This window comes from Rhopalosiphum padi, chromosome 3 (genome assembly GCF_020882245.1).
Source record: "Rhopalosiphum padi isolate XX-2018 chromosome 3, ASM2088224v1, whole genome shotgun sequence".
NCBI classification, from domain to species: domain Eukaryota; kingdom Metazoa; phylum Arthropoda; class Insecta; order Hemiptera; family Aphididae; genus Rhopalosiphum; species Rhopalosiphum padi.
The window spans coordinates 75,333,359-75,360,790 of NC_083599.1; the positions used below are offsets into that span (position 1 = coordinate 75,333,359).

Below are 27,432 nucleotides of genomic sequence, written 5' to 3' on the forward strand. Positions count from 1 at the left end.
TATCTTATTAATTGAATGTATTTATTATTTTAATGACTTACTAATATATTCCTAATACAATCAATACTCACTATTATTTTAATATTTGTGGTTGGTTGTCTTGTGATAAATGTAAAAATGTGGTATGGTTGGTTGTTTTCAATGTATGCTATAACATATTTTTTAATCTTTAATAAAATACACTTATGTGACTAACTTTGGTAGTTAACAATTTTATTCATCAAACATAATTTCTTAAACTTAAATAGTAACGTTTATCTCAGTCTTTGAGTTATTTCATTAAAAAACAATATGTGTAACAACAAAATTAATAAAAAGTCTTAAAACAAAAACAAATACAACAACCTTTTTTAGTATCATAAAAATAATAATTATAAACTTAACAGCATTTAATTTATCTCAGTCTGAGTAATATCATTAAAAAAACAATAGGTATGTGTAACTACATACAAAATTAAAAAAAAATCTATTAAAACAAAATCAAATAGGTACAACAACCTTTTTTAATAACATAATAATAATTTTAAACTTAACAGCATTTAATATATCTCAGTCTTTGAGTTATAATAATTAAATAGTTAAATAGTGTAATTCAAAATTTAAAAAAAAGTATTATTAATCAATATTATTAGTTTCTATGTCAAAATCTAAATTCTCATTGAAACCATTAACATCTTCTACAATGATACCATTTCCTGTAAAATGTGTATAAAATTCTTGAGCATCAGCAGGTATGAGATGCATTATTGAATTAATATCATCAAGTTTTGCTTGGTTGATCTCTTTCCCATCTTAGAGTTTTTCTCTCAAATGGATAATACGAGGACATTTGGTCTTGCCTATCTATACCTGACATGTTTTCGTTGTAATTTTTTACGGAAATGGGCTTTTTTTTAACTTCTTTTTTTGTATAAATTTCAATCATTTCATGAGGAAATTCGGTACTAATCATTAAAACGTCGCGTTTGTCCTAACATTTGACGACACAAATACCATCACTCGTATACCTACAAATACTTTCGCCTCTTTTTAATTTTTGTCTTATGACATCTATAGGATTATTTTTACGATTCTGCCTTAAAGTTCCCGTTACGTATGTTTTCTTTATCAACAATAGCGATTTGTTTCAAATGCTACTTTACCCAACAGTGATGGTGTAAAAAATGATTAAAAAAAATCAATAATCGGTGAATTTTCATTGAGATCAAACTCAATTTTTTTATACCACTTACACTTGGGTCAAACTGATGAACTTTGGGTTGAAATGGTCCTCTTCTCCATTTGAAATTTGTTGTAGTCAATCTACCTCTTGCTTTTGGTTTAGTTTTTACTTTAAGTTTTTTTTTGTTCTTTGAGTACAAGTAATTGGTTGTATATCTGATGTAGTAGGCGATTGAACTGGTTCAATATCCATTTCAAATATTTCATCATCATCACACTGAGTATCCAAAGTTTGTATGTCATCATGTGGAAACATATCTATGTAAATATATAAAAAAAATAAATTAACTAGAATAACAGTATTATTTACCAGTATTACACTACAATAATATGTAGGATATACTTTATTGCCTTTTATAAATACAAGTAATAATTACTAAAGCAATCATTATTATAATGATTCTATGATAACTACCTATAACTTATTCCCTTATTGTAAATAAGAAAATAATAATAATAAAAATAATAATATTTTCTCTGTAGGGGTCGTGATCACCCTCATCAGTAGAAAATAGACACACTTTATGGTCTTCAAAAGACATATGATTTTTAACCACATGTCCTCGGACCCCTTTAGCCTTGATTATTTCATCTCTAGCTATAACATAAGCGTATGACTTTGCCTTCAATGCACAGAACTCGCTAATAAGACGCCCACCGGAACGTCTTTCGAAGTTTCTACCGAAATCCCATAACTCATTGGCTCATGCGAATGAATCGCATAAGTGTTTTCACCCTTCTTTTCATGACACTTTGATAGTATAGCTTCGAAATCGGCGTAAAACACAAACGGATGACGTTGTGTATTACGCCACCCTTCAAACCCCAACATAGTACTTTTTTCAGGCATTTCCGGTAAAATTGGTTTGTGTGGGCCACAAATCAATTTGTGTTGATTGGCTCTTCTTGTCCACTTAATTTTGTTTTTCGGGGAATCAAATCGAAACCTGTAAAACACCTTTTGCAGCACAACACTCTGTGGGCATGGGCTGTCCGCTGGGCGCTCACAAGTCTTGAAAAATTAGAGATGAAACAATAATGCAAATTTTCATTATCGGTCATCAATAATAAATCAAAGTGGATAGATTTTTCTTCATCACTCACTTTCAACGGTATCACTTTATCTACGGGGTATTTCAAATGTTCTTTCACAACCTTTATCAACCCGTAAACATTTACCGAAACGTCGGGGTTATTTTTTTCGAAAGTCTTATCTCTTATGGGGTTGGGAAATCTAACCCGAAAAATTATAACGATATTCTTCAGATAAAAAATTTTCCCCGACATATTTCGAAGTACCCGTTGAAACGTGCTTTGCCAATATTGCCCACTTGAACGATAAACGATACGCATTGACTCCATTGTTTTACCTATAATAATATTTAGTTATTATATTTAATTATATATTAATTAATGAATTCCTACCGAAAATGGAATTATTCATAAGCTTATAGAAGTCCTTTTCAAATTCGTTGGTTGCTCGTTTCCTCATTTCGGTATTTAATTCAATATATTTTGCAAGCCATGGTGATTTTCGAAATTCGATTACCCTATGAACCTAAAATAATTCCGATAAAAATTACAATCATGGAAACATAAAATAAATAATTAAAAAAAATTTCACCTTTTCTACAATCAACCCGTTGGCGATAGCTTGCTTCAAATTTTTATAGTGAATTATATACTTTTTTTTATGATCCAACGTTGCCATCAATTTATATTCGACAGAACCTGTTGGAATCAAGTTTTCTGGAAGAAACGGCAAATCATTGTGTTTGTCGTGGAGATCCTTTGGATAAGCTATATCAACTTCGTATACTCGCCCTATATCCGAAGTATCAGTAAGCTCATCAAGTCCTTCCAACGACGGGTCAACCCATTTAAACCCTCCGTAGGGCATATATTGGCTCATAGCCCAACCGTACAAATTATTAGCTACAGAAAAAAAAAATATTTTTTTTTATGAAAATATAACTAATATCTGATGTAGGGTATATATTAACTAATTTCGTAATTAATTATTACCTAAAGAAAAAAAATATTATTTTTAATTTATATTACCATCTTGATATATAATCGACGATTTAGGTTTTGAAGAATCAAATTCAAGCATTTTTTTATTGTTGGCTTTAGCATATCTCTTGCTAGCTTGAACCAATCCTCCACGAATGCCTATAACAATAAAAATCAATATCAAAACTTTTAAACTTACCTTTCTCAAACATTAGTAACATTTCATAGTCACTTAAGAGCTCTAATTTCATTCCAGTGTATTTCAACATACAATCAAAACGACGAATCAAATAGTAATGTCGTTCGATATATATTTAGAAAATGAAATACATTTTTCTTCACTATTAGGTATCACAGTGATCGTATTCGTATCATATCCCAGCTCTTTCACGATTAAATGTGAATCATAACTTGTCAAGTTATGAAAAAAGCATGGGACAAAACTAGGCATCTGCAGCTTTAAATTACATGTATTGCACAGTGTTTGACGATATTTACCTGACAAATGACAGTGGTCAGCAGTCTTATGGTTTCGTACCGTAAACACTGTACTACACAGATTGCAATGGGTGCACCGTCGTGCACTCGTCGATCACCCTCGGTCATTTTGATCAGAACATTGGTCGTCATAAGCTTTGCAATATTCAAAGAAATTTTAACCAACGTTTGAATAAAATATTTGGCGACTGACGAATGTGATTCAGACCCACGATAGATTATTGGCGACTGAGGAATATCGAAGCGCTCTAGCAGCTCCACCGGAACGTCTTTCGAAGTTATCTTCTAGAAAAAATAAAAAAAATGAACAAACTAAAAATAACACAGATAAAAAAATAATACATACGTGGGGAGTTTAAATCATCGTCGGCTTCAACGAAAAAATCTTCATTTCCATCGTTGAACCAAAAATCGTCCGTTTGTTCTTTTCCAACTTCGGGGTGGGCAGAGTGATTATTTCTCGGTTGTGGGCAAACACCTTATAAAATATTGAAAATAATTATAGAAAAATAATGAAAATGATTATAGAAAAAGTAAAATAAAAGTTATTAAAATATTATTACAATAGAGTTATTAAAAAATTGGCTTAATAAATACCGTGAATTTGTTTCATATGACGCGACAAGTGCGTTTTATAGGTAAAGGTAGCCGAACACTTATCGCAGTTGAAAATAATCCCTTTATGTTTTTTCATATGTCTATTTAATGAGTATTTACGTGAAAACGTAGACGAACAATTAATACACTTAAACATTTTTTAAAATTTTTTTTAAAATACAACAGTCACACTGGAAAAAAAATGATTATGATAATAAAAATATTTAAACTGTTAGAGAGCTGACGAACGATTTAAAATTAGTTGTTGATTACAATTGAGTAAAATTTTTTTATAATCTTCACAAAATCCATAGCTCATAGGTTTATGTCTATGTGTTATAGTTGTATGTTCCCCCTTATGTTCATTAGCTTTTACTAGTAGCGCTTCGAAATCAGCGTAATTAGTAAATGGATGCCGTTGTGCGTTTTTCCATGCATTGAATTCGAGCTTTGTACCGATTTCGGGCATTATTGGCAGAATGGGCTTATGTGACCCGCAAATAAGTTTATGCTGTTGGAGAGCTAGCTGTCCGCTTAACTTATATTTTAGACTTTGGTCATCGAATGATGTGAAGCACCGTTTACAATAATATATCGAATGACCATGTAAAGTAGTTTGCGAGCGGATAAGACGTGAAAAATTTGAAATATAAACATAGTGGTTTTTTTCATTGTCAGTGATTAAAATTATATCGAAATGATCGGCTTTTTCATTATCATAATGTACCTACTAATGGTAGGAAATGTATCTTATTGTACTTCGAAAGTGTCTTTCAATTTATTGATATTTATTTGAACACAGATAAATGTCTCTTATTGTAAATACGTCAGTGATATATATATATTAAAATAATTAATATTAAAAAATATAATGTTTGATAACACGTGATAACTGATTAAATATATATCACGCACGTATATTATACCATGTGATAAAAAATTATAACTGATAACATGTGATAACTGATAACAAATGATAATTGGTTGTATGCATACGTATATGATAACAAAAATACAAGTCGCGCAGTAACGCGATCGTGCGTCGGCGGCAGGATGCGGTTGCGGTGGCGGCGGGTTGCGGTTGCGGCGGGTTGCGGTTTCTGAATCGGCTATTTAATACTACTGTCATTAAACCAGGTTTCTTCGTCTGATTCTTTAGGACGTAATTTCCTACGGTTACGCTGGGGGGCCAATATACTTTGGGAAATTTCCCCTTCTGACTCGCTATTCTGTCCCGGAGCCGTGATTGAAATGTTATATTGTTGAGACGGCCCAAACATATCCGGCGACAGAAAATATTGTTGCAAAATATTCTGTTGTGGTTTCGAGCTATGTTCGCCACCAGGTTGTAAAAAAAACTCTACCAAATCAGGTGATAGAATAACTGGCAACGGCTCATCATCATCATATAGTCCGATGACGTATTGCGGTTCTATTTCCATATGAGACAACGGGGAGAAAATCCCATATCGTTGCGTGTTATAACCGCTATCCCCGGATTGAGTCTGAAATAATTATAATATATTTTATTTTGTTATGAAAAAAAAAAATATATAAACTTATTATATTTCTACATACCTCAAAATTAAACATATTAATCATTTCACCCTGTTGATGATCGTGCTGTACCTCATACGCATAATCTGGTACAGGTGAGAGTTCCATGTTTGGGGAAAAAATCGGAGAAGAATTATCATTGGACATCTGAAATAAATTAATGTTTAAATACGAAATGAGAAATAAAACAGAATAAAATACTTACTTTTACTGGACGAATATTTCTCACTTTGAATATTATTAAAATTGAAATAATGTCTCGGAGACCTTATAGCAGTATTATGGTAAAAAATACCTGCCGAAGAACGGCTTTGACAGCGTGGTAAAATGTTCATGGCGCCTAAATTTTAAATAAAGAGCCCTTTCAATATATGATATGTTTTACTGTGAGGCGACTTCAAAATGACAATTGGAAATAATCACTGAGGGTCAATTTTATAAGTATTGTAGAAATTTGATCGCCTACGCCATGCATCCAGTCACCTGTATTATCGCAATGTGAATATTTTTTTTTTTTTTTTAAATAACAATAGCAAATATAAATTCGGCAGGTGAAAAATGTTTGATTAAATTTTAAAATTGTATGCACCTATAAAACAAATAAATTAATAATTAAATAATAAACAATAAATACAATTATTACCTTATCCAATATTAACCCCGCTTCACCGTTTCATTGCCCAACCATAACTGTAAAATAAATATAATGTATCACTTAAAACAAATAACAATATATACATAAAGATTAGTTGCGTCCAAGTATACTATCCATGAATCAGGTTTTGTTGGGTCGTATTCAGGAATCATAATATTATTAGCCTTTGCATACCGTTTCACCGCCTGAGTCAATCCTCCCCGTATGCCTATAAATAAAAAGTTAATAATATATTTTTTTTTTTTTATGAAAATAAATAAATAAATATACCTTGTTCGAACATCATAATTTTATCATAATCCGACAAAAGTTCCAGCTCAACCTCTGTATATTTGAGCATGCAGTCGAACGACATTCCTGGCGCAGTATAATAATAATTTGGATCCACCCCATACGTCTTCAAACATAAATTTCGAAAGTTTTCAAAAACGTCAACCAACAACATCACGTCAACTTTCTTTAACTTTAGAACTTTGCAGATGGAGCACTTGCACTTGGCCCCCAATTCCTGAGGGCCCCCGGGCTCTGTAAGTTGTAGAAAATTATTTTTTTTAAATTTTATACAATAATGTATTTTCTAAAATTTAATACCAACTGTCAATGTTCAGACTTTAATTTATTCTTATCATTAAATTGTCTGTTTAATTTTGATTATTTTTGTCATTCCATACCCCAGTGCTAATAAGTCACAAAATATTAAAATAATAATAATAGATAATTGTTTGAACACCAGAAATATTTGATACCTAATAACTAATTTAAATTCTTTTATAATAAAATGTAAATAGAAATTGGTCATTTTTTATTTAATTTTAATTATATAGAATAAATTGTTAAATTAATAAGTTATAATAATAATAATAATAATAATATTTATTGTCACCAAATTAACAATTAAAAACAATTTATGAGTAACAAACTAAAAATTACATTAAAATACATTGGTTCTCTTTTCAAAAGCTGAGCTTGTTATTTTCCATTTTTATAATTTTATCAAAGACTGAAATTAATTAATTAAAATTAAAATTTATATAATAAAATCCTTATTTTTAATATTTTATTATAGTATAGTTTTGTTATGTTATTTAATTAGTATAACATTGTCCTTAATTTACTAGACCCAGTAACTAAATTATATTTATAGTACATGAAATAATGTACAAATATTTTATGAGTTTAGAGATAGGTATTTTGGTATTTAACACTTTTAACATATAAATATTTTTTTATTATTATTAATATTTCCCCCCTTAATGTAGAATTTTTCTAGAACATTTTTTTGACTTGAGAGCCCCTAAAAAAATTGTGCACTTGGCCCTAATTTTATTAAATCAGGCTCTTATTACAGCATTATTTGAAGCATATTTTGAGGATTTTTGTGCATATAAATCTGGTCCCTAGTAATTAATTACTGATATTTTAATTAGGTAACTTGTAATTAATAATTAATTACTTTTTTTTTGATAATTTGCCCATCCCTGATTATCTAAACAATGGCATATGCTTTTAATGATATTATTATTTTAAAGTGAGTTAAAGCTATGTAAAATATAACAAATTTAAACTGTTCATAACTCACTTTAAAATGATAATATCATTAAAAGCATATGTCATTGTTTAGATAATATTCTTACCTTTAGATTTTATAATAGGTAAATTTACTCTAATATTAAAGCTAACGTCACAAAATGTATTCTACTGAAAGAAAATTTGTTATGATGTACGTTAGTAAGACAGAGACAACACATGCGGGTATGGCGTCCTTTTAAACGGGTTAGAATACGTAAGTACAAAAAAAATAACAAAAATGGTCCTCCGCGCGGCATTATAGTAGTGTTGTGCGCATGCATATAAACGTAAAATCGCAAATTTCGGAAGGCCATTACTTCGAAACTAAGTGAGAGCGACAATTTCTGATTGCACCATCGTTCTTAACTCGATGAGTTACATAAGTTTCGATAAAAAAAATTCGAAATGGCGAGGGGGTGCTAAACTGCAATTGTTCCCCAATTTGTTACGTTTTGTTATCATTTTATCATTATCATATCAATTTGTTATCACCAATTTGTGAAACAATAAAACAATCGAAAAATTGCTTCGACCGATGCAAAGTAAACTTGTATACCAATTCAATCATATTTACATATTTTAAATCGAACAACTAGAAGTACCTTAATTTTTGTCAGGCGCGTATAGCTATTTTTCCTATGTTCCACGTGTGTAAGACAAAGACAGAAAATCAACGCTTCCAATCCCCTTAATAAATCAGGACAATCAATATAATTATTTAGAAGATCATATACAAATAGGATGTCAGATAACTTATGCCTAACCTCACAAGGCTGAATATAAATAGAATTAGCTATTAATGAAGATGATTCTCTAGAAATGGGTAAGTTTAAACGAAACACTATAGACTTGAGGAATTTATACTGAACATTCTCAACCAATTTATCAGTACAATTTTGAGCCCAGATTATTGAACCGAATTCTGTAAGTGACCTAACAAGAGCCAAACTCATAAATTATTTGTCTAAAATTGTATTTTTATTTATCGAACTACTCCGAAAAATATTCTGCTTCGGAATATGAAATTAAATTATATAATATACGTAAGATTGGTTATGTATGGATTATGGAATTATTAAAAAAAAATTTTTACCTTTGGCTAGCAGTAGCACGAATTCCTGAGTTGAAGACGTGAACATCGCACAAGAGCAAAATCATAAATGGCGACGTGGCGTAAATATTTTAAACAATTGGTCTTTTAAGATTTTACGGTTAGGAAATGCACCATGTAATATACACTGTTCCAACGCGTGCTGACGTCTAAAATTAGTTTTTTGCAATTCCCTTCCTTTTTCCTAAAATTAATGTTACATAAAAATTAGGATAATCATAATGTAAACTAATAATATAAATGTTCATTAAAATAATGTTTACCTTCGTCAATTTGCCTTTTCCTAAGCTGATCACTAGCATGTGTACTGCGTTTGAAATATTTTACAACTTCTCGCACTTTTGATAAGAGATTTAATAACGAATCAGTGTTTTTTATTACGTTTTCAACCACAAGATTGATTGTGTGTGCAAAACATGGAATGTGTTTTTCAACACCAAATAATTCTTTAGCTGCTTTCACCATGTTTGCCCCATTATCGCTAGTAATTCCTACAATTTTTGATTTGTCAACACTCCATCTATTTAAACAATTTGATATTTCTCTGGATATGTACTCGGCAGTGTGTGATTGATTTAGTTCAATGACTACAAAAGTACCTGTTAAACAAAGATTTAATTTGGATTTCCTCCATCCTACCAAACCGGGTTATGATTAGTTAGTTATGATTTATCTAAGTAATTATTAGTTAATTAAACTTACAGTATCGACAATTTGATTTGCCAAAACATCAAAATTGGTCTCTGCTGGCTCATCAACATTTGTTTCGCTTACATCAATACTTGAAGACATAGAATTTCGGGGCACCTTTGTTATGCTGTCGATATTAACAGATGGATGTTTCCGTTTTATATGATTTTTTAGGTTTGTTGTGTTGCCACTGGTTTTAACGGCGCATTTACATAATTTGCATACGCCACCGTCAGTGGATTTATCATAAAAATTCCAAAGAATGCTTTTTCTTGACGACATTGTAAATCACACTGACAAAGTGACAAACACGAAAGTCAATATCACGTGGACGCCAGAAGGCAGAACCGCAGAACGCACGTAGACCCGTAGATGAAAAGACGAACAGTCATCAGTGAACAGATGAACAGAGTAACAGTAGTATAGTCGACATAGGTATACTTATTTGGCCTCAAGCCCTCAATCGTCCCTCTTCATGATCGCTGATAAGACCGTTGTGGCCCATAGAATATAAATATTACTCTATGTTATGGCCTATCCATATCATTATTATCTATGCTTCGAAGTGACGCCGTTTACAATGTTACCAATCTCGAGGCTCGCGCTATAGGAGCCGGGAACATTGTGGTGGGACTGGCATTTCAAATCGGAAATCGACAATCGTTTAGTTTTAGTAGTAAGGTCGTTTTACGTTTAGTGCCTTTGCCCATTAGTATAAAAGATTCGATACAATTCGATTCGATTCGAAACTACGTTTTTTGAAAAGTAATTTTTATTATTTTGGAAAAATACTACATAACTACCGATTAACCAATATTTCTTTATAAACTATATTATTAGTTTTTTCACCAGGGGCATAAATGTATAAGTTTTTTTCTGAGCTTACACGGGAGCAGGCAACATAAAATTGTTCGTGAGTGAAGCATGGATCGCTGATGTCAATTCCTGCAACTTTCATTGTCTGTCCTTGTGCCTTATTAATTGACATAGCAAAACAAAGTTTAACTGGAAATTGGACACGTTTAAATTCGAAGGGGTACTCGTTTGTTATCAATTCTCCAGTATCTTGCAATACGCTTTGTAAAATAGTATTATAAACAACTTGCTGATCGTTTGTTAACTTCGGCTCATTCTTCTAGATGTAATTTGAAAGTATATCATAATCATAAGAAGTTTCTGCAATATAAGCCCTATCTCTAAGAAAATTATTATCATTATCATCAGTTCGTAACGGTGATTCCATGTTAAAATCAGACAGCTTCTTTCCAGATATTTTCAGAAGATCATTTTCTATTAATCTATATTCGTACGAACGATGAATTTCACTTACGCGTGTTAATGTATCATCTCGAGCTCTTAATACAATATCTCTCTTTGAAAATTCTTGGCCGACAATTAATATGGCTACTTCATCAGTTTGAGGAGTATTATATCGACCACGATGCTCTGCTTGTGGTTTTCTGTCGGCCCTAATAACAATCTTAAATTCAGCTAGATTGGACGGCATCAAATCGAGTGCACTCTTAAAACTACGAATTAATGTTCTTTAAATAAATATTATAAATATTATTTATTATTCTAATAAAAATAAGTAGTTACTGGTGAACCATGGTTCTATTAATTTTTGTATTATATTTATTTGTAATTATTCAATATTATATATATATAATGTTATATTATGCTTTAAAAACGCTGCTATATATACTAAATAGTTTTCTAACATTAACAACATCCTTTCTATGTTTTTATATAAAATTTAATAAAATATAAAAATTGTTACCCGGAGTCGCTGCTAGGTAAGGAACCACTCTGTGGACAAACAATCCACATTTTGTTATTGGTTTTTTAATAATTTCTGTGAGGGTTTTTATGGCTATTTGTTCAGTAATTTTACCATATTCGGTTGCGTTGGTAGTCACATTTCCATAAATTATATTATGTACCATTATTTTGCATGATGTGTGAGGTCGCATCTTACATATTTTTCCAAAATTGGAGGCTCTCAAGCGCTTTCGTCTTTCTTCAAACCACTTTTAGTTATTAGCTTGATTCCTAGTTTCTATTTCCAACGATTTTCTAAATGACTCAGAAAGTGTAATCGATAAAATATGTTGTGATTTTTAATTTCAAATTCTTCATCAGACATACAATCATCGAGTGGTTCTGCAAGTCCATAATTTTCATCCGGGCCTTTTGATAAAATATAAATTTTGTTCACAATTAGTAGTCCTTAAAACGTAGCAAAAGTTACCAAATAAGTAGTCAAAATTAAATTTTATTTAGATTTAAATTTTTATTTATATAATGTATCTAAATCATTTATATTTTTTTCTATAGATTAATTAAAATATATTGTATATTTAAGTACATAGGTACTTTATAACTTGTATATAATTTGTATGAACTATGAATTCAATTAATATTTTTTATAATTTTTATAAATACCTGGGCTTTGCTTTGTTATATTTTTGTGAATCATACGAATATATTCATCACCGGAATTGAATGATACTATAGCTCAGTGGTTCTTAACCTTTTTTAGTTCAGCGCCCCCTTTATCGTAATAACTAATTGCTAACGCCCCCTCGTGCAAAATCAAATTTTCTTCTTATAAATATATATATATTTGTATATTTATTTATTCATCAGTATATTATTACATTATTAATTAAACTATTAAAGTAAAAACTCTTATTTTTAGATTGTTATGATTATATTTTACACCCCTTAACAAAACAATTTAATAATTTACTATACAAAAAGATTTACTGAACCATAAAAAAAAAATTATAAAATATACAAATTATACCTATCAATGACTGCCTTGAGCCTGATGAGTAGCTGCTAATTTAACGATGTCTGGTTTGATATTGGTCAAAGCTAAACGTAGATCACCTTTGTTGCAAATGTCCAACCGATTTCTTTGTTTCGTCAAAAGCTGGACAACAACGCTGAATCCTTTTTCAACTAGATACGTTGACGGTAAAGAGAGAAGCAACGATTTAACTTGTTGCCATAGTTGTGGATAAGTGTCTTTAAGCTTGATCCAGGCAAGCTCGTAACCGACCTGCTTAAAAACAAGTTGTGCCTCACAGTCGTGTTTAAGATCGATAAATTCCATTTGTAAATGAAGTTCGAGATCTTCCACAGATTCAAACGAAAATGGATCTAAAATCCAATTACAGATTTGTAACTCAAGTAGATCTTGAAATCTTGATTTCATGTCTTTTTTGAGCTGCAAAATATGATCAGTGAAAATTAGAATTTTGTCTTCTGGAATTAAACCATTTGCGTCTGAACATGACTTGAGATTCGGAAACTGAATCAGTTCTTGACGATTTATGTTTGTTCTGTAAAGATCTAATTTAAAAATGAATGAGGAAATTATTCCTTTGGCTTTAATAAAGTTCATCTTATTCCCTTGAAGCTTCAAATTGACTTCATTCATTTTTTCAAAAATATCTGTGAGGTACCCAATCTCAATTTTTCGTTGCTTCAAATTTTCTTTTAAGACAGGATCAATTTTATCGAGAAATTCAATGATAGAGTCAAATAATGCAAAAAAAACGACACAAACATTTTCCTTTGGAAAGCCACCTAAAGCGGCCCTCACACGATCAATATTACTGACAGTATTTACATTACTGACAGTGTACTCCTCAAACGGTCAGTATAACGGTCAGTAAAAATTAGTGTCAATTCACAGTATTGATCTGTATTTACATTGTTCGGGTGTTCGTTTGGTCAGTAGGTTAAATTAAAGTAATAATAAAAAATTAATAAAATAATTTTTTATTTGAAAAACAATAATTTTCTTATAATGGACGAAAATCGTCGTAAAGCGTGCATAGCAATTATTTTAACGTTTTCTATTCCAAGTAAACGGATAACTAATAGGAAGCGATGGGTAAAAGACTGGATTAGCAAACGTAAGAAGTATTGTCATTTAAATCTGTTAAAAGAAATCCAGCTTTCCGACCCAAAAGACTACCAGAATTATTTTCGAATGAACATTGACATCTATAATAAATTACTAAGCATGGTAGAACCACTTATTATTAAGAAAGATACTAATATGAGGGAAAGTATTCCTCCAAATCAAAGACTGGCTCTTACTCTGAGATACCTTGCAACTGGGAGATCGTTTGAAGACTTGAAATATTCTGCAGTCATCGCGCCAACAACCATAAGTGAAATCGTGATGGAGACTTGCAAAGCTATAATTATTGTTCTTAAGGATCGCATTCAGGTTAATAAAATTATACCTATTAATGCTTTATAATAAATAATTATTTTAATGATATAAACAGCACATTTTATTAGTTTTTACAATATCATTTGTACATAGTTATAATGATTTAGTAATTATACACAAATTATTATTGATAGGCTTGTTCATTAAAACTTGTAAAATATGTTGATAAATTTTCGGAAAGTGATATTACATTTTCTGCCGATGCACTTGTAGAATGATTCGTCCATGTTAATGGTGTTGTTGAACGACTAAAATTTCCAGTAGTACTTTGTGGGTTAATGTGAACTGAATTTCTATTCAATGTCCCAAGTTGAGCCTCAAACAAAATGTCATTTATAGCTTTTTCTGCAAATAGTTTTTGATTTGAATCCAAAGTTTTGAGTTTACTAGCCCACACTTTTGCTATGTCTAAATCACTACCTTGGTTATTGTCTTTAGCTAAATAACCACATGCCAAGGATAACAATTCGTTTTGTTGAGCCACAGTTGATGAAGTCTTTAGTTTTTTCGATTTTGGTGTTAAGAATGATGAATTATCATTTATCTCGACTGGTTCAATAATGCCATTATCAGTTCTCTAAAATCAAATAATATTAAGAAAATTAAAAATATATACATATATAATATGTAAAAAAATTAGCCGCTCGGAATACTAGCGTGCGGTAAGAACTTCATATCGTTGTGTTTGTCGTGCAGATGACGCGGGTACGAAATGTCAACTTCGTAGACTCTCTACTCTCTGACTACGTCATCCGTATCCGACATCCACTCGAGCTGAGTTAACGCAACGTCCAGATTCCCCACGTACCACGAAAAACCACCGTACGGCATATATCCGCTCATGGCTCATCCGTAAAGGTTATTGCCTTTCGAGAAAAAATTAATTAATTAACGATCATATATTACTATTATTATTATTATTATATATAATTACAATCTTGATATACGAGCCACGTATTCGGTTCGTCGGCTTTGTATCCGGGCGTTTTCGGGTTGTTGGCCTTGGCGTGACGCCCGCTCGCCTGTACAAACCCACCTCGGATTCCAAGCTCGAAAAATAATATTTGCTCGTAATCGGTGAAGAGTTCTAATTTGACCGACGTGAATTTCAGCATACAGTCGAAACTGAACCCGGGCGCCGTGTATACGCGGGGTCCAGCTGGTACGTCGACATGCATATGTCGCGGAAATTTTCAAACACGTCGGCGCTGAGCAGTACGTCGATTTCGAGGTATAAATCGCTGTAATCGCCGAGAGTCCGGCAACCAAAGCGATTCCATACCATGGTCGCATGTTCGTAATCGATATCGCTCACGTGCGTCTCGGTCAACGCACTGTAGAACTCCTTCTTTGCAGGTAGCGTCGTCTCGCGTAATTTTGCGTAGGAATCCGTGTACTCATACGGGAAAACACCTTTGCGCGTCACCAGTGGCATCTCCGTCGGGGTGAACACTTTTGCGACTTCGTGAAACTTGCAAAAGTCTGCGGTCGTAAGGTTCCGCGCCAAGTCGGCCAAACTCGACGCCATGAACCGACACGTATCGATAAACCTAATAGCGAACTCGTTGTTGATATATTTCGAAAACGAAATATACTTTTCCTCGCTATTAGGTATCACCGATATCGTGTTGGTATCATATCCCAACTCGGTCACAATGAAATGCGCGTCGTAATTCGACAGATTGTGTAAAAAGCACGGAACGAATTTCGGCGTTCGTAATGCGAGGTTGCACGCGTTACACAGTTTTAAGAAAACGACCTGACAGGTGATCGTGATGTGCGACTTTGTGGTTACTCGAGGTAAACGTTTTCGCACACAAGTCGCACGCGGTCTTGACTCCATGCACACGCACATCCTCAACAGACATTACTATCGGCACGTTGGTCGTCTTGAGCAATTTACATATTCTGTCAGCCACGTCGGTGACGGCCAGCACAAATCGTTTGGCGACATCGTCGGCGGACTCGGAACCGCGATAAACAGTCGGAGTCCGCGCGATACCAAACTGTTCGAGCAGCTCCGCCGGTACACCGTCCGCAACTACTACCAAAAATCCGTAACTCATCGGGTGATGCGAGTGCAGCGCGGAGGTATTCACCCCGTAGTGCTGCGTTGTTTTCGGCAGGAAGGCCTCGAAATCGGCGTACAAAACGAACGGTAAGCGTTGTGTTTTGCGTAGCACGTCGAACTCGAGCGTTGTCCCCTCTGCCGGCATTACGGGTAAGATTGGTTTGTGCGTACTGCACACCAGATGATGCTGCGCGAGCGCCTCCTCGCCGTGTAATTTATACCTCAAAGGTTGATCGTCGAAACTGGTGAAATACTTTTTACAAAAAAATAAACGGTGTATTATCGATAAACGTTGCAGGGCATTCCAAGGAGCGTAGGGTGAAGGTGACTTAAGGGGATTTAGCTGGGTTTACGTTGATTTTCCAGTTGTGAAACCAAATGTTTAGCTCAGATAAGTGGTTTTGGAGTTTTTGAGTGGCTTGGATAGGATCGTTGTCGATAGCGAGAATAGCTGTGTCGTCCGCAAATGTACCTAGTAGAGTGTTTGGATTTAAAGGTAAATCACTGGTAAAAACATTGAAGTGGAAAGGGGCTATATCGCTGCCTGCTGTCGCTATTTGAGGTTGGGAAAGGACACTGTTGATTTTTGTGACGAATGTTCTTTGGTTTAGGTAAGATTTTATTAGTAGGTAGTAGGGAGCGGGTAAGAAGGATTTAAGTTTGACAAGAAGGCCTGGATGCCAAACACGGTCAAAAGCCTATGCAATATCGAGGAAGATTCCAAAGCAAACTTGTTTGCTCTCGAGTGCTAGCGATATGTGGTCAACGACTCTGTGCAGCTGATGGACCGTGGAGTGATTTTTTTGAAACCAAATTGAAAGTCAGGGATAATTTTGTTGTCTGTGACAATTTTTAAAATTCTTTTCAGAAGTAGTTTTTCAAATAGTTTCCCTAGAACTGGAAGGAGGCTTTTAGGATGGTAGGAGGAAGGAGTTTCAGGAGGTTTGCCTGGTTTGTGAATAAGTATTATTTGGGCATGTTTCCAGATGGGTGGCATGTAGGAAAGGCGAAATATAGAGTTAAATATATATAATAATAGAACTATTAATCATGCGGTAGCTGTTTTAAGAATGGTACTGTAATGAGGTCGTAGCCAGGTGCTTTCCCGTTTTTTAAGCGTTTTATATGGGTTAATACTTCATTTGGGGTAGTGGAGTTTGCTGGCATTGAACGTGGTAGTGGGCTGTCTAGAAAGTCATGCACTCTGGAGGAGTGCTGTGAACTTGTTTGGGTATCATGAATACTGTAGCCAGGTGCTCAACAAAGACATGGGCTTTTTCAGCGTCGTCCATGATTTTTGAATTGCCGGGGTGGCGGAGTGGAGGGGTGGGTTCAATGTGGTTGAGGATTCTTTTAGTAGCTTTCTAAAGCGATCCATTTGATGGATCTAAGTTAGAAATGAAAGTATCGTAAGTTTGATTTTTATGATTTTGAAGTTGTCTTTTAAGTTTGTTTATTAGGTTATTAAAAGTCCACTTGTCATTAGGGTAGCCTTTAATTTGCCATTTGGCGCGAGCTTTTCTTTTTTGCCTAATAAGTGCTTTGATATGGTCCGGGAGAGGGTATTTGTCCAAAATAGTGGGTGATACTGTAGAGTTATTGTTTTTTGAGTGGCAGGCCTGTTTGGCCGCTGATTGGATCATTTCGACAAAAGCTGATGAGGCTTGATCAAGATCTTGCGCGGTTTTAAGAGGTATGCCTAATTTTGTATTTATTTGTAAGTAGTTTTTGTACTGGGCCCAGTTGATTGGGCCTGTAGTTAGTGAAGGTCGTTTTGGAGCTTGATTTATTCCACCGTCAATAACTAGTTTTACCGGAGAATGGTCAGAGGAAAGGTCAGTGATATTAAATATAGAGAGAGACAAGTTGCTAGGGGTCGAGTGTATGAAGAAGTCTAGGATATCTGGGTGCCTGTTGGTGTGGGTAGGCCAGTATGTCGGCCCGATGGAAGAGATTTGTGACCAAGTGCGATCGGTGAGAGTTTTGTGGAGAATTTTTCCAAAATGATTATGGCTGAGCCTACGTGAGCCGAGCCATCTGGGTGATCAGCACGATAAATTGAATACCCAGGAAGTTTTAGTTGTAGTGCTTTAGTAAGATGGGTTTCTGTGATAAGTGCTATGTGGATACTGTGTTTTATTAGGAAGTGATGTAGCTCGTGTTTATGCTGGTTTAGACCATTTGCGTTTTTTTATTAATCCGGTTTATATACGGAGGGACCTTTGTCCGCCTGAGGGCGGCGTCTATGCGCGGCCAAGGAACGGTGTTAAACGCATTGCTCACGTCCAGAGACACCGCCACGCAGAGGTCGCGGTGTTGGGTAGCGCCTGCGGCGGCTCCTCGGGCGCGGAGATGACCCGCTTGATGGCGTCCTCGGTTGATCGCCCGTGGCGGAATCCGTACTGATTGTCAGACCGTTGGCCAGTCGAGTCGAGGTGGTGGTTTAGCCTGATCAGCAGAAGGCGCTCTAGCAGCTTGGCCGTTGAGTTTAGCATGCATAGTGGTCTGAAGCTGGATGGGGAGAGCACGGGTTTGTCCGGGCCCTTCCGGAGGAGGACGAGTCTTGATATCTTCCATCGCTCGGGGAATGTGTCCTCCGTGAGGCACCGGTTGAAGGCGTCGAGGAATACTTGTGGCGCAACTCTCGAGACACGGAGTAGTACCTCGTTCGGGATGCCGTCAGGTCCGGTGACTTTGCCCGCCGGGAGTCGGAGGCACGCCTCGCGCAGCTCTAGCGCGGTGAACGGTGGAGTCGCGAGAGCGGCAGGGTCGTCGATCGGGCGGGGCTCGGTAGTCCAGTCGGTGGCCGGTGGATCCGGGAATAGGTGGTCGGCGATGGCGTCTTCTCTGCCGCGTGCTTCAACGCCCGGGCGTTTCCGGGAAATCTTTTTTGTAACGACCCTGTAAGGCAGGCCCCATGGGTCGTCGTCGACGGCGCGGCAGAGTTCGGTCCAGCTGTTCGCCTGCGCCGCACGGACGGCGTCGCGTAGGGCTTTCCGCGTTTCAGCGTAGGCCGCGCGGTGGGCGTTCGTCAGCTCCCTTGGGTCGCGCCTCCGGGCGGACCGTTGAGCGGCTCTTCGCGCCTTAATCGTGGATCGTCGGAGAACCGCCAGGTCGTTGGACCACCAGTGGGCAGATCTTCTGCCCGCTCTCGGAGTGGCCCTCGGAGGCATGCAGGCGTCGCAGGCCGCTTCTAAGTATTCGATCAGCTGGTCCGGCTGCCCGTGTCGCGGTGGTAGAGTCGTCGACGACGGGTTGGGCGGTGTTCGCCAGGTGCGCTGCGAGCGCGGCGGGGTCCAGCTTCCGGTACGACCAGCCGGCGGGGCGGTTGCGGTAGGTTTCATCTTCGTCGACGTTCGGCGACGGGTGTATGGAAAAGTGGACGTATCTGTGGTCGTTGGCGGACTCGACGTTTTCCAGGACGCCGCGAGGCGGGAGAACGTTATATCGATGATCGACTCGGCGTTGATCCTCCGGTAAGTGGCCGTGTTGCCCGTATTTTCGACGGTCATCCCGAGGCTGGCGGCGAGGTCGGCGAGCTGCTCGCCCCTCCGGTCGTTTCGGCGCGAGCCCCACTCTTGCGACCAGGCGTTGAAATCGCCGCAGATGACTAGGTGAGTCTGGCGGTCGCAGTCGCTGGCGGACCGTTGGACGTCATCGAGGAAGGCGGCGAAGTTATCGGCGGTGTCATTCCGAGAGTTGTAACAGCTGTAGAGCCTCAGGCCCCGTCCCTGTATCCAGGCGTATCCGCGACCAGCGCCGTGTGTCTCGACGACGAAGTCGGCTGCCGCAGTCAGGGCGACGGCGTAGGTGCCGTCGTCGCTGCGGACCCACCTATCGTCGTCGGCGGGGTGCCAGTTGGGTTCCGAGACGGCGAGGACGTGGGCTCCCGTCTGGGCCGACGTCTGTTGGAGGAGGCTCTGGGCCGTGGCGTTCCGTTGTAGGTTTATCTGTAGGACGTAAGTCATTTTCGGTTGATGTGGGCGTTCAACTCGGAGATGGCTTTCCTTCGTGCCGCACAGGCGCCGGAGCCGGGCTTGTGGGGTACGCGCGGGGCCTTCATGCGGTCACAAGCGACGCAGTGATCGGCCTCTCCGCAGGTGGCCTGAGTGTGCCCGGTGAGGCCGCATCTCCTGCACGCGTGGGAGAGGTCAGGCCCAGTGCACTGCCGCGTGCCGTGGCCGAAGCCGTGGCACCGGTAGCATTTCGCAGGCTCCGGTCTGCGCGGACGGACCCGGCTCTGAGTCCAGCCGACGCGGACGGATGTCAGCCTCTGGCTAACAGAGATTGGAACGTTGGCGGTGGCCATTTGGCGGCTGTCCCGAGTGGCCCACAGGCCGGTTATCTTCACGTCGTCGGCCGAGAGGGGTTGGTCGTCCGGCGCGCTCTTGATGATGGCGGCGAGAACCTCTTCTATGGTGGTGACCTCGTCGAGGTCGGTGATTTCAATCTCGGCAGTGTGCCGGAGCCTGGTGACCGTGGAACCCTCGATGCTCTCGGCCAGTTTGTCCCGGATGGCTGCGGTGGCTGCAGTGGCCTTGGCGCCCTTGGTGAGCTCGACGAGCAGGTCGCCTTTGAGGGTTTTCCTCATGGAGGTCACGTGGGTTCCAAGGCCTTCGAAGTCGATTTGCGTGCCCCTGACTTGACGGAGCGTGTCCGCGTAGGTTCGTCCTTCGCCGACCTTGATCAGGACGGCTGCGGGTCTCACAGCGGTTTTCCTGGTCGTCTGGGGTCTGTGAGCGTTTGGCTTGCTCCTGGTGTTCGCCACCAGTGTGAATGGTTCTTCGGGTTCTTCAGGTTGGGTTTTTCCGGGTTGTGAGGTTGCCTCGGAAGGCGGAGCCGTTTTGGCCTGCGCGGGGGTGTTGCCCGCGGGGGTCCTTAGGTCCAGCTTGGATTTTTTGGTCTTCCTTCGACGTCCGTTGCCGTTGGCCGTTTGGCCGGTTTTTTTCGGCGGGCTTGGAGGGAGTCTTCGGTTCGTTGGCGGCAGGCGTGCTGGTGTTGGGCTCGGTGGCGGGCGTTGGTCCTTGTCAAGCAGTTTCAGGGCGTTGCACACCTGTTCAAGTGCTCTGGCGACTTTCGACAGGCAGGGGCCGATGAGCTCCTCGGAGTAGAATTCGTCCGCGAGGCTCTGGACGAGCTCGCGGGCATATTCCGTGGCTCTGGTGGCTGTGATGAGCGCACTGCAGGAGGCTGAGGTGGTCGGTGTTTTGGTTGTTGTCGATGTAGCGGTGTTGGGCGTCTTCTTCTTGACCGAGGTATCTGCGGTCGGGGAGCTCGCTTGCTTCCTCTTGTGCTGAGGGCTGTGGTCGATCGTGGAGTCCATTTCCCAGTCGTCTGGGACGGAGGACGGCATGGCTGGTTGGCTGTAAAAGCGGGGGTCGCGTATGAAAGGGGGGGGGGGGTGAAATGGGGGGGGATTTTTGGATTTTCTGTCGGGGGGACCTCGTCCGGAAAGTGCCTGGGGGGCTTGTGCCCACGTCCCGGGGTAGTGGGACCTTCAGGGCCTGAGTTGCGGGTGATTTTGCAAACGGGGTGAGGGGAAAACTTTCGCGTGGGGGTGGGGGCGGGTGCCCCGACCTTGCGTCTGTTTTCCGCAGCGCTCTCCGAGCGCTGGTTCTCGCGCACCGGCGTTTTCAAATTTCAAAATATCTAATATATCTATGGCTACCCTGTATACGCGTGTATTTGTTGGGCATTTTGGGTGTTTCAAGTCACCTTCAATTTTTTTCTGTAAAATAAAACTTAAGCTATTAAATTGGAAAAAGATATTTTTAGACATCCAACTACAAAATTCTTCTTTTAAAGTCTCCTTTAAAGTATAAAAAATATATAAACCTTTACACTTGACTTCATTCACCGAGATTTGAAGCACTTGAGAGCAATGATAAAATCGATATTATCATACGAAATGTTTGGTTATTTTTTTTGGAGGTTATGATAAGACCAAACACATGGTTGATAATAACATTTATTATCACAACAATTGTAAATTTAATTTTAATGGAGGTAGAATTAAATTATATTATTTTATCTCAGAAATAACCTGATAAGTTTAAAGAAAAACGGAATCGTTTCATTTCACCTCGCAGTTCCAAGTCACCTCGATTGACGGTACTTATTTTCTTACCAATTAGTTTATTGTATTTTAATCCATGTAAGCTTACCCTACTTAAAAAACCTTCAGAAAAGTGAACAAAAGTAAAACCTTTACAATTTATCAATTGATTCTTCAATATATTGAAAAATTTCAATTTTTGTCATTTTATTAATCGATTTATTGTATGTTCCCTTGCTCAACAAGTTTATAGTGTTGAGTATATCAAAAATTTTATTGATACGTAAACAGAATTCAATTGTCGCGTCAGCACCTTGGAAATTGTCTAGTTTCAAATCGTTCATACAAAATGAAATTGCATTAGCTACACTGGTACTAAAAGTTTGCATAGCGAGTCTAACTTTCAGTTTTTCTTTAAAATAAAATATATGCCGTTTTCTCAATTTTGTAGCAGCATGTAGTCCACTTTCGTTCTGAAGATTAACAAGATTTTTATAGTAACTTCATTTAATAGTTTCTCCGTTCATGGTATATAATATCTCCCAGTCTCCAAGGTAATTTTCTAAGAGTTTAACCATATGACATGGATCAAGTATTATATGAATTTTGTCATTTGTATTTGGATGTAAAAAATATGGTTGTAACTCTGGGTATTGCAAATTGGCTCCTAGTTCAGATGCCATTGAAAGATTATTTGCTGCGCCATCAAAAGTCAATGTTTTTATAATAATCCCTGTAGTATCAAGTTCTTGAAGACAATTGAGTACAATATTAGCTTTTTCCTCAGCACTAATTCCATTTATAAGGTAATTTCCAGTTAGTGTTCATACCAATGACTAATATGACAAAAGCATCTTTTGCATAAGGTAAGTTATCCATTTCTTCTGTTTTGCCACGTAATACAAAATCAACATACCCCTGATGTCGTGTGCCAGATTCGGGTGATATATCCTAGGGATATATTGTCTAAAGCTTAACCGTCCTCTCCACAGAAGCATAGATTCATCGAATGACAAACATTCTTTAGGATAGTATTTAGTTTGAATATTAGAAATTATAGGACCAAGGACATTATTAATTTTGTGTAAACGATCAGACTTATCTGTTGTAAATGGATCATAAAAGCATAAGTATCTCAAAATAGTTTCATAACGATTTCTACTAAGAGTTTTGCCATAAATTGGATTAGTGTTGATGTTTTAAATAATTGTTATCAGTCAACAGTTATTATCATACAATACATTTTTAAAACACACACAACCTGGAACTCTACTGCGCATGTGCATAGGTAACCGGGTCTCTTGAGCAGCGCAGCCTGGCAAGACCACAAGAACTACACTCTTGCTCCGTCTATTAGTATAAGGTCTATGTGATCGCTTCACATATTTTGTATCATTCCCGGTCTATTCTATTATGTGTCTATGAAATCAACTTTAAAATTGAAAAATTGTATTTTTGATAACCCGATCTCCACTATCTCCATTAGGCTCTTACCCCACCTAACCTTACTAACTACTAAGTAAGAAAGCTAATATTAAGCGTTATTACCTAACATACTAAACACCTTATATTCCTTATAAAGCTAATAACATAAAAGTAACTTTTATTCGTATAATATGTAAATAATACTTTTAAATTATTATTTCATTGCATTCATAGTCAAACAAAACTATAATGTGTAATATGTTTCATACTAAATCAAATAGACTATCAAATAATTATAAAGGTATAATAAAATAAAAAACACAAAACTGCATTTTTCTCAAACTTATATATTGATTTTTCATCTTTCACTCGGGATTGTTCATATTTTTGTATTATGGAAGGTTTTACATTTCTGAAATTGTGTTGTTTTCTTGTTATGGTTTTGTATTCACCGACGTTATGCTTGTAAACCAGTTCACCGCGCACTTCACAATTTCTCCCATTTTTATGACGCCGAATAAAAAATCTTCTACACTCTTTAATTTTGAAATGTAAAGTTGATGTTTGCTTAGTAATTTTTCCAGCTGTTCTTTTAAAGTCATAGACATCGACATCGTCACCTAATTTCAGTACTTTTCCATGCTTTCCTATAATAGTTCGATATTCACACGGCAAAATTTATTTCTTCATTTTTTTTTATTTCTTGCTCGACATTACCAAAAACCCGATCGGGAGGCAAGAATGAATGGCCAGTGATTGGAAATACTAGTTCTACTGATTCAAGTTGCTGTGGTGCGTGATTCAATAACCACATGGACATTGCTGTTAGGACGATTGAATTTTTGTTTTGACCCGGGCACCCATCCGCTATCAATCACAAGACTTTAATATCACCGGTAAATGTTAAATTTTGAAGTCTGTGGAATAAGGCAGAAGAAATTTCGTTGGAACCTTTCTGAAACTTGTCCTCCATCCATGTATAACACCACACGGTTTCTTTATTTAACACGTCATTTGAACACCCTTCAGTTATAGTGAAGTTGTACAAATAAAGCTGTCTAGAATAGTATGTGATAGAGTCTGGAATTTTAGGAAGTGGTAAATTTTTTTCACAGTCAAAACATAATGTAACCATATCAGGCCGTTTTTCACGTACCAACTCAAAAAAGGCATTTTTTCTTTTTCTATGTAGTTGTTTTTGTGCTTCCAACGTAGCTTTCTTTTCTGGATCTTTTTCGTGTTTTATCCTGGATTTTAGTTCAATACACGTTGAACAAGCATCTGTTGCAGGACGGCCGAATCCAAGATTGAACTTGGTGTTAAAAATTTTATAAAAAAATGTTTTCTTCACTTGATTATGTGTTTCTGCCTGTGTATTGTACAACCAGTAAAGTTTCCGAATATTTAAGTCACCAGCAAGATACTTTCGTACAGACGTTTTAGAACGGCAGTAATGGGACTCTTGAACAACTAACGTTTGAATAAATTCAATAACGGCTTCTTGTTTTGAAACGTAAGTTACTTTTCTATTTTCCCGAAGCCCTCCGCGGTTTTCTTTTGGTGATTCAATATTTCGCATAAAATTGCGAATAACAGTTTCAACGCGTGACCTAGAGACCTGAATAATTCCTAAGAATGTTGCCTGGCAAACTTGAATGGATTTCAAAGTTCCATTATCTTGGTGAAAAGGAACATAGTACTTTGTATGGAACTTTTTACTCGCGTATTTTTCATTTGTCGGGCGATGACGTTTCACGGGACCGAAATTTGTATATTTTAATATCAAAACATCTTGTTGAGTCTTGATATTTGATGCATAAAAGTTGTTATGAAAATTTTTTATATCGTGCATTCGTAAAGTTCGACACGACACTGAAATGCTTTCGTGTTATGTTCACAAACAGGATATTTGGGCAGGCTTTTTGGTTTGTATCTATAATTTGTTAATATAACAAAAAAACTATTATTGATAGTAAAATAGATGAAATATAATAAAGATTTCCAGCACTATTATTTATGGAGTTTTTACTAAAGAAACCAAAAACCAAAATCGATTTATGATATATTTTACCGTATGACTAACACCAATCCTTAGTTAACTTAGTAGATTTACCTTACAGTTTGAAGAAATATCAAGTAGGTAGGTACTAACTTAGTTACGTACTAAATGGTACTAAAACCAAAAATACATTAAGTACTGTAATACTTACCGAGCAACTTTAGCAATATTTCGTTTCCACTCATCTGGATTTCCAACTTTTTTTCGTGCATGCAAAGGACTTTGCACAATCTCAGGATTCATTTCAATTAAATGTAATGACTTATTTATGAAAACTGTTATTTAAAAGTAACTTCACGTTTTTTAAATAATATTAGAAGTGTCTCATTATATATAAAACATACTTAATAGTAAAACGTTTACTTTAAAAAGGAATGGAGATTGCTGACCATAGATTAGAATACCTTTATAGATAGCCAACTCAATGTTAAAAAAACGGGACAGCGTTAAGCGCTCCTCGTGGTTGGGCTCTGGATATGAAAGGTGAGTGAGTTACATTTGAGAATAGCCCACCGATCAATTTGATGCTCCATTCATATGTGTTATATAATAGTGTTACATTTAGTCCCGTGTTTATGAATGTTATGATCATTTTACCTATAATAACCATAGAGTAAGAATATAATAACTAAACCTAGTGCACCTGACATTATATTTCTGAAACTTGTGAACCAGCCCCATATGTTATATATTTCCTGATGGACTAATTTGCTTAAGGTTTGTTCATCGATTAAATTTTTTACATTAATGCCCTGATCTATTACATTATGACTTAATGTTTGTCTAATTAAATTTCTTTGCACTGTCTCAGATTCCTGAGGAAACATTAAATGATTTTGTAGTGCCTTCATAATATCGGGTGTATATATACAAGCCGTCATGAAATTTTCCGAACTTTCGTAAGACCAGGTTAGTGTGGTGTCTGGTTTTAATGTTTGCGAGTTATTTACCTTATGCGGTTGTGATGTGAGGGAGAACCATTTTCCATTTTTTTGAAATGCGGGAGGTAAATATTCATTACAATCTATTTGAGTGCCATAAGTTTGTAATATATGAGTTTTTGGTGTCATGAAAAGTGTCTTGTTATTATATGATACTGGAAGTTCATTGAAGCATGAAGTTTGTACTGAAATTTCTACATTTACGGGTTTACATTTTTGTAGGTAAATAATCTTACCATTTTTAATGGCTACGAATCCTGGTCCATCGCCAATGGTGTATGCAAATTCAGATAAACTACAAGAGGCAAGTGTTAATTTTTGTAAAAGAAGTTGTCTCTCTAGATTGCACTGTTTTTTGGTTAGGTCTTCATAGAGATTTGTGACTGTTCTTTTTATAGTGTATTCTAAATAAACGAATTTTGTATTTATGTAGGATAGTAAATGATGTTAAATGGTTGAATTTTTTTAGGTGTAAAAATGTTTACATACACAGAATTAGATAATATCAGTAATTGATTATTTTCGGCTTGGATAACTGGTATGTTGCAAGCAAATGCCATAGATATTTTTTTTAATGCGAATGCATTGTAAGTGGTTTCTACAATAAAAGTCGATTTTTTTATGGTTACGGTCGTAACCACCTATGGAGGTAACTATGGAGGCTGGTCCATCGTATAATACATCATACTCTGTGATGCTGCAGTCTGACCTTTCA

The 27,432-nt window shown here is 36.9% G+C and overlaps 3 protein-coding genes across 3 annotated transcripts; all 3 read right to left on the minus strand.

Moving 5' to 3' along the window:
• Positions 1–2,462: 2,462 nt before the first annotated feature.
• LOC132923767 (uncharacterized) lies at positions 2,463–4,196 on the minus strand. The gene is made up of 4 exons (XM_060987725.1): positions 3,434–4,196; positions 3,283–3,393; positions 2,846–3,156; positions 2,463–2,779 (listed from the first exon to the last, which is right to left on the minus strand). The coding sequence occupies exons 1-4, from the start codon at positions 3,501–3,503 to the stop codon at positions 2,621–2,623; spliced, it is 651 nt and encodes a 216-aa protein (XP_060843708.1). The 5' UTR covers positions 3,504–4,196; the 3' UTR covers positions 2,463–2,620.
• A 1,242-nt stretch (positions 4,197–5,438) lies between these two features.
• LOC132925701 (uncharacterized) lies at positions 5,439–6,078 on the minus strand. Its single transcript, XM_060990070.1, has 2 exons — positions 5,908–6,078; positions 5,439–5,834 (listed from the first exon to the last, which is right to left on the minus strand). Exons 1-2 carry the CDS (start codon positions 6,031–6,033, stop codon positions 5,439–5,441), a joined length of 522 nt encoding a protein of 173 aa, XP_060846053.1. The 5' UTR covers positions 6,034–6,078.
• A 6,645-nt stretch (positions 6,079–12,723) lies between these two features.
• Positions 12,724–13,359, minus strand: LOC132925703 (protein FAM200A-like). Its single transcript, XM_060990074.1, has one exon. It carries the CDS (start codon positions 13,357–13,359, stop codon positions 12,724–12,726), a length of 636 nt encoding a protein of 211 aa, XP_060846057.1.
• Between the last annotated feature and the right edge of the window lie 14,073 nt (positions 13,360–27,432).

What these genes read in the sequence shown, in the direction of transcription:
- LOC132923767 (XM_060987725.1), bottom strand. Translation starts at nt 3,503, where the DNA reads ATGTTGAAATACACTGGAATGAAATTAGAGCTCTTAAGTGACTATGAA. An exon ending in GTTACTAATGTTTGAGAAAG is followed by an intron (nt 3,394 to 3,433) that starts GTAAGTTTAAAA and finishes TTATTGTTATAG; the next exon opens with GCATTCGTGGAGGATTGGTT. An exon ending in ACGGGTTGATTGTAGAAAAG is followed by an intron (nt 2,780 to 2,845) that starts GTGAAATTTTTT and finishes GAATTATTTTAG; the next exon opens with GTTCATAGGGTAATCGAATT.
- LOC132925701 (XM_060990070.1), bottom strand. Translation starts at nt 6,033, where the DNA reads ATGTCCAATGATAATTCTTCTCCGATTTTTTCCCCAAACATGGAACTC. An exon ending in TTAATATGTTTAATTTTGAG is followed by an intron (nt 5,835 to 5,907) that starts GTATGTAGAAAT and finishes TAATTATTTCAG; the next exon opens with ACTCAATCCGGGGATAGCGG.
- LOC132925703 (XM_060990074.1), bottom strand. Translation starts at nt 13,359, where the DNA reads ATGAATGAAGTCAATTTGAAGCTTCAAGGGAATAAGATGAACTTTATT.